The sequence below is a fragment of the Aplysia californica genome, unplaced genomic scaffold, assembly GCF_000002075.1.
Source record: "Aplysia californica isolate F4 #8 unplaced genomic scaffold, AplCal3.0 scaffold00158, whole genome shotgun sequence".
NCBI classification, from domain to species: Eukaryota; Metazoa; Mollusca; class Gastropoda; order Aplysiida; family Aplysiidae; genus Aplysia; species Aplysia californica.
In genome coordinates this window covers 301,719-313,098 of record NW_004797428.1, presented here as the reverse complement: position 1 = coordinate 313,098, position 11,380 = coordinate 301,719, and the positions used below count along the sequence as shown (strand labels likewise).

At 42.5% G+C, this 11,380-nt stretch overlaps 1 protein-coding gene across 1 annotated transcript; it reads right to left on the bottom strand.

The window, feature by feature from the left end:
- Positions 1 to 1,324: 1,324 nt before the first annotated feature.
- LOC101864614 (solute carrier family 28 member 3) lies at positions 1,325 to 10,324 on the bottom strand. The gene is made up of 5 exons (XM_013082082.2): positions 9,957 to 10,324; positions 7,824 to 7,991; positions 5,685 to 5,829; positions 4,016 to 4,204; positions 1,325 to 1,495 (listed from the first exon to the last, which is right to left on the bottom strand). The coding sequence occupies exons 1-5, from the start codon at positions 10,322 to 10,324 to the stop codon at positions 1,325 to 1,327; spliced, it is 1,041 nt and encodes a 346-aa protein (XP_012937536.2).
- Between the last annotated feature and the right edge of the window lie 1,056 nt (positions 10,325 to 11,380).

Below are 11,380 nucleotides of genomic sequence, written 5' to 3'. Positions count from 1 at the left end.
CACACACACACACACACAAACACACACACACACACACATACCCCCACACACACACCTACTCACACACACTTACCCCTAGACGTATCCAGACAGCCAATGTACTTCCACTGACACTAGCAAAGCCACACGTCATGATTGTGCACAGCTCAGAGCGGGTCACGTGGGGCAGGAACGGACGAATCAACAGTGGCGCCTCAGTCTGTCATTTAAAAAAGCATAATTGTCGCCATCGTCATAAGAAGCAACCAGGATGAGAAGCGCCAAAGACGAAAGGAAAACTGCGGAAATACAGAGCTTCAATCCACGTCACTGACATGCAAGCACTGCGACAGAATCTACTCTTCAAACATAGGAAGAATTAGCTTTGACAAAAGGTGCATGAAGACAACCTTGAGGCCAACTTTACTTAAGCTACTTTGACCCGTCTGCATAGACTAAAAGAGCCCTACATAAGAATTTAACTACACTATTGTCGATTTTCGCTCTTCTTCTTTTTTCGGGAAATGTATTTTACAAAGCATGTTTTACATGCTAGGTAATTTTTTTCAGAAAATAAAGAACCAGAAGTGGATAAATTAACGGCAGGAAAATTGGATCACTCCGAGCCGTCCTTTTAATAAATCTTTTCTTCTCCTGAAAAATATATTTGACGTAACTTATTTGATCTCATCACGACAGAAACGATACAGTCAGATATAGAACTATACTCACGGAAAAAAGAAAATGTTCATAGATTACAAACATTGTACTCGCTAAACAATTTTCTTGTGGGAATCATTTCCTTTTTCAGACGACACACACATCAAGGAAGAAGTCATGGGGAGAAATGGTGTAAAGTGAAATTGGCCTTAAGTTGGGCGGAGTTATTGCCCTTTAAAAGGGTCCTCTTTTTTTTAAGACACTCGGTATTATCGTCATTGTTTAAGAATCATCATCATCATCTTCTTCGGGAAGTCGACGTAAATCCCCGCAATTACGTCACATCGGGTAGCGCTGTGGAAAATGAGAATGGTCGTTTCGCCGCAAATTGAATTCGATTACAACTATATTCAGTAGTAGTAGTAGTAGTAGTAGTAGTAGTAGTAGTAGTAGTAGTAGTAGTAGTAGTAGTAGTAGTAGTAGTAGTAGTAGTAGTAGGTTTGGACGAGAGGAGGTGCCGCTGAGTATATTGGCAATGGAGCCGAAAAAGAGCCTCGCTTTCGCTCAAAGATTTCTTCGTGGAGTCCGCTAGGCTCATTACGGAAACAAAACAAAAAATCATCATCATCATCATCATCATCATCATCATCATCATCATCATCATCATCATCATCATCATCATGCATTATCTCACCAGTCCGATAAAGATGTTAGCGGCTGCTATCACCGACTCCACAGGTCCAGTCTCCAACACCAGAGATATGAGACCTCCGAGTCGCTTGACCACCGCCTCTATCACGCCGTAGTGGTTCATGAGGAAGATGAACGAGTTGAAGAACACAGCCACGCCGCCCACCTGTGGAAAGGGACATGCTACTGGTTACTTGTGGAAGGTTACGTACAACTAGTTACTTGTGGAAGGTTACGTACAACTAGTTACTTGTGGAAGGTTACGTACAACTAGTGTTACTTGTGGAAGGTGACACGCTACTAGTTACTTGTAGAAGGTTACATGCGGTCAGCTTCTTGTGGAAATCAGCCTTGTGTAAGGTGCCCTTGACTATCCTCAACCTGCCATGGCGTAGTTGTACAGGTCCAATTTTTAGACGCATGAGTCGTCCCTGGTGAAAGCAGCTGGGAGGAGTTCCGTAGAGGACCGGCACTTACCATGACAAGGTCCACTGAGCAAACTATACAAGAATGAGGGTTAGGATTAGGGTATATCCCCCTCAAAAGATCCCTTCTTTTGTGTGTTGTTGGTCTGCGGAACTCCTTTCCGAACTTTTTATCCTCATGAGCCGTCCCTGGTGATAGCAGCTAATACACTATGGTAGGTTACATACTACTAGTCAGCTGTAGAGAGTTTTGTATAACTGGTTACTTGTGGAAGGTTACGTACAACTAGTGTTACATGTGGAAGGTTACGTACAACTAGTGTTACTTGTGGAAGGTTACGTACAACTAGTGTTACTTGTGGAAGGTTGAAACCGTCGCCACACCACCCGCTTGGAGAAGGCTACACTCAACTGGTTGGTTTTCTCATTCAATACTCGTATTTTCGTAATTCAGATAACACACGAAGATTCTGTTTTAGGGAATAACTTCATTATTCAAGCAGATTTTTCCCATTTTGTTTTCTTTATCTTAAACATAAAAAGGGGAGCAACACTATGTCTACTAATAAATGTGCAAACTTTTTGTTGTTGATTTGTTTACGCCGGCTCGAAATGTGTGAAAGCGTTGCCTTTGCTATGCTATTTATCGGATGTATATTATCCTGTACGCTATGTCCCCCAAAGAGTGAAGGAAGGGTACATGCTAGCAATTAGTTGAAGAATTGGTCAAACGGAAGGGTGTGTGCAAACATTTATTAAAGGATAGCGCAATGTCGCCCAGCTGCAGACGGTTGTAAGCAACTAATAAGTTGTGGAAGGATTCCTACAACCAAAAAGTTGGAGAAATTAGCCACGTAGAAGCGCACGTGCAACTGGCAACTTGTGAAATGTTACACTCACAGGGGTTGAGTTCGATTCCCGTACAGGGGAAATCTTTATAAGGTATATGAGTCTTCTGTGTGGAGTCTGACAGGTAGGGTCGAAGCCTGCCCCCTTGATTATCTATATTGTGTCGACGAGGGGTGGAAAGGTCCCCTCCCTCCCCCCCAAAAAACGCAAAAACAACCACCAACACCTCACCATCACCACCACCACCATCACCATCAACAACAACAGCAACAACAACAACAACAACAACAACAGCAGCAGCAGCAGCAGTAGCAGGAGCAGCAAATCAGGGAGTATAATGCTGCATTTTAAATCCAAAAAGAGTTTGCCAACTTGCTCCCCACAACCCGCTTACAAAGACCCCAACATACCTGCACCGTACTGTCTCATTACTTAGGTCCTCTCGACACTTGTCTTGGCTCGACAGAATAGGCTAACATTTTTTTAAGGAGAAGATGGAGACCTCTAGGACATGTTTTAAGAATGCCGAAGACAAGATTGCCGTATCAGACATGGTATTGGAAACAAACTCGAAAAAGAAAGCAAGGAACACCAACTGAAAGCTATAGAGGAACAATAAGGGATGAGGCAATCGCCCACGGCCTGGGTGTGCCAGAATTGGAGGACGTGGCCAGGGACAGACAAGCTGGCGTCGGCTGCTCTCCGCCTTATGTACCTGGCGGTATGGGGAGAGAGTAAGTAAGTAAGTAAGTAATAATGTCACCTTAGCAGAGACTGTGCCCACCATTTCAGAACTTCACCGTGACCGTAAAGATGGTTCCAGTCGGGAACGGGATAGAGGGTGCCCTCGTCCCTCGTGACTCATTGAAGCAGAGAAAGATAGGACTAACGCTAACAATACTTAAACGCAATCCCACTCCATCACTCATTACCACCATTTTTTCTAAAATCATCATTGCTCTCAGATCCTTGACTTCGATCTATATTCATCGAATCTCTATTTATTGTAACAGTTACATGTCATACGAAGTATGTACGTAATACACTATTGGACACTATCATGCGCACTTTTTGTCTACTAATCAGATGGCGTCAATTTCATATGAATGGACAAGAGACAAATAACAACAACAATAACAACAACAACATCATCCGGAGGTGGTATCTTTTCGGGGATGATTCAGGGAGGTTGGACTGCCTCACCCGCTACCCAAGGGAGGCGGTGGCCCTGGCGAAGAGCACGATTTTCGGGGCTCCAAACATTTCGAACGGATATGCTACCACACACACACACACATACACACACATACACACACACACATACACACACGCACACACACACAACAACAACAACAACAACAACAACAACAATAACAGCAAAGACCAAGTGGGCTCTATCTTGGAATCCTCACCTGGAACAAAAGCCCCCCTCCAGGGATGTCTCCAATCACGAACTTTGTCCCCTTGTCGGAGAGAGCGATGAAGTCGGAGACCAGGTCCCCCACCCACTTGAAGGTGCTGTACCCGGCCTCTGTACGGAGGGTCAGGATCGCGAACACAAACTGGATGATGAAGCCCCAGAACACCAGGTGCCAGTTTACCTGAGGGGAGGGGGGGGGGAGTGGGGAGGCGTACAGAGTTGGTGAGTTTGTTACAGAAAAAAATGACTAAGACGGCCACCTACGGACGAGGATAAAAATGGCCGTCTTTGGTGGACTCGTACATAGAATTACTATCATGTAAAAACACAAAAAGGGGTGGGTGGTGGGTGGAGGAAGAAAGAAATGGCTGTTTGTATAATTGATTGGATTGTATGGGTGGACGTTAGAGCAGCAGTTAAATATTTGGCTAATTAGTTAGTTAGTTAGTTAGTTTTATAGTTAGTTAGTTAATTGGTTGCTCAAGGACATACCCCCACCGACCCCCCATCTGATCCCCGTGTCACCGACACTAGCTTGACATTACTTAAGTCAAAACTCACTACTCACTTAGCCACTGGAGCCCCCAAATGGAGCATGATTTAAAACAAAACTTTTTTTTTGAGGCAGCATCACTGAGTTGTGAATGAAAACAACAAATCCTGAGTTCATATTATTGTATTTTCACCCGCCAAATTAACTGAGAAAATACCTCGTTTAATATTTAAATCCTACTTTGGGCAAAACGTAATTATAACTTTTAGATTTAAACTTGGCTTGGAAATAATAGTGTAAAGATGTTTTGAAACGGCTAATTTATCTGTGAATGCTCAAGCAGAAGGAAGAGAAGCAGAGATGGCAGTACAACATGTGAGTTATAAATTTGGCTTCAAATTTGGTTGTCTTTATCTAGACTGTTGTGACTGTAGCGTGGTCAAAAATTCGTGGCTCAACTTATCCTCAAATAATTTTTGACGTGTGAATCAATCTCACCCATACTTTGCTCATTAGTTTGTATCAATTTGTCTTAACCTAATCACATTTTTCCACAACAACTGTGGCTCGATTTAAAAACTTTTCTTCATAAATTTATATTAAATACCATAATTAATCTTCATCACGAGGAAAATTGGATAGTTCACAGCGCTTCCCGCTTCTCGCACACATTTTACATACGCGTATGGCCTACGTCAGAGCTTGCCAATGACACTTTTTAGGGGCAAAACTTCTTACAAAAAATTAATTTTATTGTGAACACATTTTTTGCATTAAAAGTTCCATGAACATACGTTCAATAAGCATAATGTTCCACTTAGAAAAAAAATGACAGACTTGCCTTTAAAAGTGATATTGCCCCCGATGTAAACTTTAAAAAATCTGTAGAAACCATCGACTGGATTTTTTTATTAGTAGATTTATTCATTAGGGAATTTTCTAGAATACAGTGAGCAGGAGTTTGAAAAAATATTCACTTGTTAAGACAAACTGATATAAGTCATTGTGCAAAAGTTTGAGAATCTATGTTCGGTAGTTAAGGAGATATTTGACAATAAGTAGCGCCATGCATTTTTGGCTGCACAATAGGAGCTGATGTCAAAATCATGTCATGACCTGATGACAAAGTGATATATGACGTAACACCCGTAGTGACGTAGATACTCACCCTGCTAGGTTTGGAGGAGAAGATAAAGGTGAGGATGACGAGGCAGAGGAGACCGACAAAAGACTGCAGGTTCTGGGCGTGAGCTTGGAACACGTCAATTGACAGATACACCAGGAGTCCGGCGCCAGCCACAACATACAGCAGGCTGTGGAAGGGAGAAACGTTGGGCATAATAATGATGGTTAGCTGCTCTTACATTCATTCATTCATTCATCTTTTCATTCATCCATTCATTCATTCATCCTTTCATTCATTCCTTCATTCATCTTTTCATTCATCCATTCATTCATTCATCCTTTCATTCATTCATTCATTCATTCATCTTTTCATTCATCCATTCATTCATTCATCCTTTCATTCATTCATCCTTTCATTCATTCATTTATTCATTCACACATTTTCATATGTCATTTGGCGGCCTAAACCCGGCAGCGCTGTTGCCAGTTTGGCATTACTGTAAGCGAGATTGTTTCGAGGATATCGCAGTGACCAGGGATCCACTGAATGGTGGGTTGAGGTATTGGATTATTTATGCGTAGTCGCATTTAGTCGAGTGATGGTGATGTTTCTACTAGTGCCATGTACAGCGATTGACTATCAGTGAAGATAGCGACCCTGCTGGATGCATCGCATTGTTTGTCAATCCAGTCAATGGCCATTTCCAAGGTTCTCCTCTCTTCCACGAAAGAGCACGTGAATAAAGCGCCTTTCTCCCTCCCCGCTGTGATGACGACCCCAGCACCGTCGTCCGTTGTTCCCGCACTCGCCGAGCCGTCAGTGTAGATGTACTGTGCGCCAAGCTCTCTTGTTCAAAGAACAGCAGCGCTTCGGATCTTCCCACTGGAGTCACACGTTCCGCTTATGCCGTACAGGTGGGGGAAAGCGATGTCGGAGTTGGTTCCCCGTTTCCACGGACTGGTTTGGAAATAAGTAATGGGCCTCCTTTCGCAGTTGAACAGATGTAGGCTCTTTTTGCTGGCGTCTTCGGCCATTTTTCGGAAATCCCTGCGTCCCTCTAGGCGTCCGAGCACTTGTTCCGTTGTTGCATTTCGTCAAGGGTGGTCGTTGTTCATTCGCAAAGCCTTTTCTCTTCATCGGAGGCAGACAGTATTGATGGTGGACTCAAGGCTAGGGACCCCGGTTTCAGCTCGAAATGCCTCGATCGGTGAGGATTGGGCTTGGGTGGTGATCCGTCGCAGACATCTGTTTTGAACCACCTCCAGAATATTTATCAGAGTTTTGCTCAGCCACGGTTGCCAACTTTTGCTCGCAAAGTTGAGGACACTTTGTATATGAGTGAGGTAGACCTTGCGTAGGTCGTCTTTCCTCCATCCCCATTTTGAGTGCACAACAGCGCCGAGCATCCTCATCTTCTGTGTGGCCTTAGCTATTACTGTCTCAACCTGTTTCCTGAACGTGAGCCTGCGGTCGAGTGTGACTCCCAGGAGTCTTGCGTAGGGCTCATACCTAACTGTCGAATTATTGATCGTGATGCATGGCTTCCATTCCGAGACAGATGTTGCGAGCGTGAAGAATGTAGTCTCGCTCTTTGAGCCGTTCAGCGTGAGTTTCCATCACCTGCTCCAGTCAGCAATGGTGCTCACCTCTCTTTGAGCCGGACTTTCTGCGTCTCGTATCGTGCGAGATGAAGCGAGGATAGAGACGTCGTCAGCGTAAAGCGAAATTGTGAGATCATCCCGAAGTAGTTTCGCCAGTTTGTCGATATAAAAGAAGAAGTGGATGGGTGCCAGAACGGAACCCCGTGGGAGGCCTTGGCTCATCTTCTTGTTCTTACTCAGTATTCCGTTGAATCGGACTCTGGCTTGACGATTTAGAAAGAAGTTATTCAGCTATAAAACGCTGTTCTGGTTAATGTTTTTGTTGTTATCATTGTTATGCTTATTCTTATCTACCTCCTCTCTTCCCCCTCTCCCCTCTCCCCACTCGCTATCTCAGAATCCTCCTCACCACTCTCCCCTCTCCCTCTCTCCCCTCTCTTTCCCTCCCCCTCTCTCCCCTCTCCCCACTCACTATCTCAGAATCTTCTTCACGACTCTCCCTCTCTCTCTCTCTCTCTCCCCTCTCCCCCTCTCATTCCCCTCTCTTCCCCTCCCCCCTCTCTCTCCTCTCCCCACTCACTATCTCAGAATCCTCTTCATGACTCTTCCTCTCCGTGAGGCGAACAGTCTGCTGACCAGAGGTGCCAGACTCAGGTTCAGAGATGTCCGGTCTAGCAGCCTCCCAACCAGGTACAGGTTCAACCAGATACACACCACCAGCAGGATGATAGATCCCTCGTCTCCGAACCTAGGGGAGGAAACATGCATACAATTGATTAATTCTCTATGTTTCTCTGTCTCTGTGTGTCTGTCTGTGTCTGTCTGCGTGTCTGTCTGTGTGACTGTCTGTGTGTCTGTCTGTGTGTCTGTCTGTGTGTCTGTCTGTGTGTCTGTCTGTGTGTCTGTCTATGTGTCTGATTCTCTCTCTCCTCTCTCTCTCTCTCTCTCTCTCTCACTGCATGTCAGTCTGTATGTCTGTCTGTCTGTCTCTCACAGTCTCCCTCTCTCACAGTCTCTCTCTCTCTCTCTCTCTCTCTCTCTCTCTCTCTCTCTCTCTCTCTCTCCATGTTTCAACGATGTCCGTCCCAGCAGCCCCCTATATCCACGAAGAATTCTAAACAGAACAGACAGGGCTCTCCGTTACCTCAGAAGGTAAAACGCTGGACTATGAAACGGGTAGCCATGGTTCGAATCCAAAACTGGGCGTTTTTAAACTCAGATCCAAGGACTACTATGCTCATAGTAGTCCTTGCTCAGATCATATAATTATTGTAGATGATTCAAGGCTATCTGCCTATTTGGTTTTGTCCTATCGGAGACGGACTTTACATTCGGAGGTCCCGCCGCTTAAATAATTTGATCGTGCTGATAGGGGCGTTAAATCCATACACCTACATAATGTGACCGTTTACAGGTGCACATAACTGAGTAATTAAAGTATACACCTATGTATTTCATCATCATTAATATAATGACCATCAGAAGCAGCGGGAACAGCGTTATTATTATTATTATTATTATTATTATTATTATTATTATTATTATTATTATTATTATTATTATTATTCTAATTATTCTAATTATTATCATAATCAAAATATTAATCACTTATACCGTCCTAGTTATTCCTAGTGTTATTATCGCAATGGATTTGTGTCTAATAATAATAATAATAATAATGATAATAATAATAATAATAATAATAATAATAATAAAAATTATAATAGTAATTTTAAACAAATGAATAAATGACCTTTACATAGCGCTCAACCCTGACTAAAGTACGCAGGCTTTGGGCGCTTTACAATACAACATTAACACAATACGTTGTGCTCTGACCAAAAGAAAATCTCTCTAAATATTCATCTTTCTATCAATTTAAAAGCAGAAATGATTTCAGCCGGCATTGGAAGGAATCAAAGGATTTGTCTATAAGACTGTACCTACATTGTGGCGTCGGTGGCCTAGTGGTTATGCTGGAAGACTCGTAATCGTGAGTAGTGGTTCGGGGGTTCAAGCCTCAGGCAAGGGCCTTGTGTCCTTGGGAAAGGCACTTTATACACATTTTCCTTAGTTCACCCAGGTGGGAACGGGTTCCCTTGCCACAAACAGCAAAAGATCTTGTCAGTGTGTTGGTATTTTGGGCACTCATTAAAAAAATGGCAGCTTTCACTGTATGCTTCCCAAGAAGTTAAGATTGTTTCAAAATGCTATCAGGTCTGTTGGCATGGGGTAATAAAAAAGATTGTAAAGCGCATAGAGCTTGCTGTTCAGCGGGAATTTGCACTGTGCAAATGCTATCGCTCTCTCTCTCTCTCTCTCTCTCTCTCTCTCTCTCTCTATATATATATATATATATATATATATATATATATATATAAATATATATATATAATATCTATCTATCTATCTATCTATCTATCTATCTATCTATCTATCTAACTATCTATCTATCTATCTATCTATCTATCTATCTATCATCATCATCATCATCCTCATCATCCTCATCATCGTCATTATTATTATTATTATTATTATTATTATTATTATTATTATTATTATTATTATTATTATTATTATTTTTATTATTAATATTACTATTGCTGTTGTTGTTGTTATTATTATTATTATTATTATTATTATTATTATTATTATTATTATTATTATTATTATTATTATTATTATCAACTTTATTACTATTTACTTAAATCACCTGTAGCTCATGGCGTAAGAGAAGTAAGCCATAAAGGCTAGGTAGATCAGAACGTTGAAGATCTTGTTTATCTTCCTTTTGTGCGCCTTCATAAAGCCGTAGACGGAGTCCTCTATCTTGTCCACCACCATCGCGTAACAGCCAGGGGTGTGGTCTTCCTCTTTTGATTGTTCCAGGTCCACATCTTTGTCTTTGAGCCCCAACTCCCCGTCCACATCCCCATCAGCATCCGGTTTTGACAGGTCTCCTGAGGTCAAGGCCGTGTCAGACTGACCATCATCAGATTTTTTCACAAATTCTGTGAGTTGAAGGGCTGATGCAGGAGTTTCATGGTCCGGGTTCGAAGACTTTGCTGTTGGTTCCCCCATTGTTTGAGAGAGTCACGTATCTGAAATGGAATGTGGATGAAAGTTTGAGGCCGTGTGCCCACGCAGAGGAGAAAAGACCCGAGTGTTGTTGGGTGGTTGTGAAATGTGGTATGTTGGTTTTCGGCGTGCCGAACAAGTCAGAGGTTAAGGGACGCAAGGTGGAAATTACAGAGTATGAGCTATTCAAATCTAGAAAATTTCTAATATCCCTTTAGGGCTCATATGACACCTGGCTGGATAGGGTTAAAAAGGTCCTGGAACAAAATGACATACTATTATCTATCATAGACGCCACACACCTAGCGCAGGACCGAAACCTGCACCTCTCCTCGGCATCCTGACGATACGAGAAGAAGGAAAAAGAAAAAGTAAGTAAAGTAAGCTCATAATAATACGAACCTATGCAGTTAATAGTTGCGAGCGCCGTAAAAATCCTACTTAACAAAACGTATCCCTTTAAACCGATGGTTTACGCTTTGGCTTTAAATTCTGGGATGTTGCTTACGAATATGTCAATAGATTTTTCGGGTGGAAATTGAAATTGGAATTTTATTTTAGCTCGGACTGAGAATATGGTTGATGAGACGCTACATGGCCAAACAAAAAATTAATGCCACGTGTGGCATTCTAACCTGCTCATTTTTTAATCGCTCGGAATCGTTTCGTTTTGGTGGACAAATCCAAAACGGAATCCTCACTGGGTGTTTAGGTAAAAATAGGTGCTCTGTTTCAACTACTAACTGACTCCCGAGGACGAGTGACATTTGGTCGGTTGGTTTCTGTGTTAGTGGACACGAGGGCAAACACTTCTGAGTACGTCTAATAGCGGACTCATAACATTATGTGAGGCTTCCAAGTGCAATCAGGCGCTCTTCAAAATAATGAAATCAAAGAAACCGGTATTTTTCTTGCCGCAGGGAAAGTTTTTTTTTTCTTTCAAATTTTCTTAATTTGGCCCAACGCCTTACATGTCCATTCAAAAACAGATTTATGAGTGAGTTCCTCGGAAAAAACGTTCATCAAAGGCACAAAAAATGTACATTTGCAGTCTTTTTT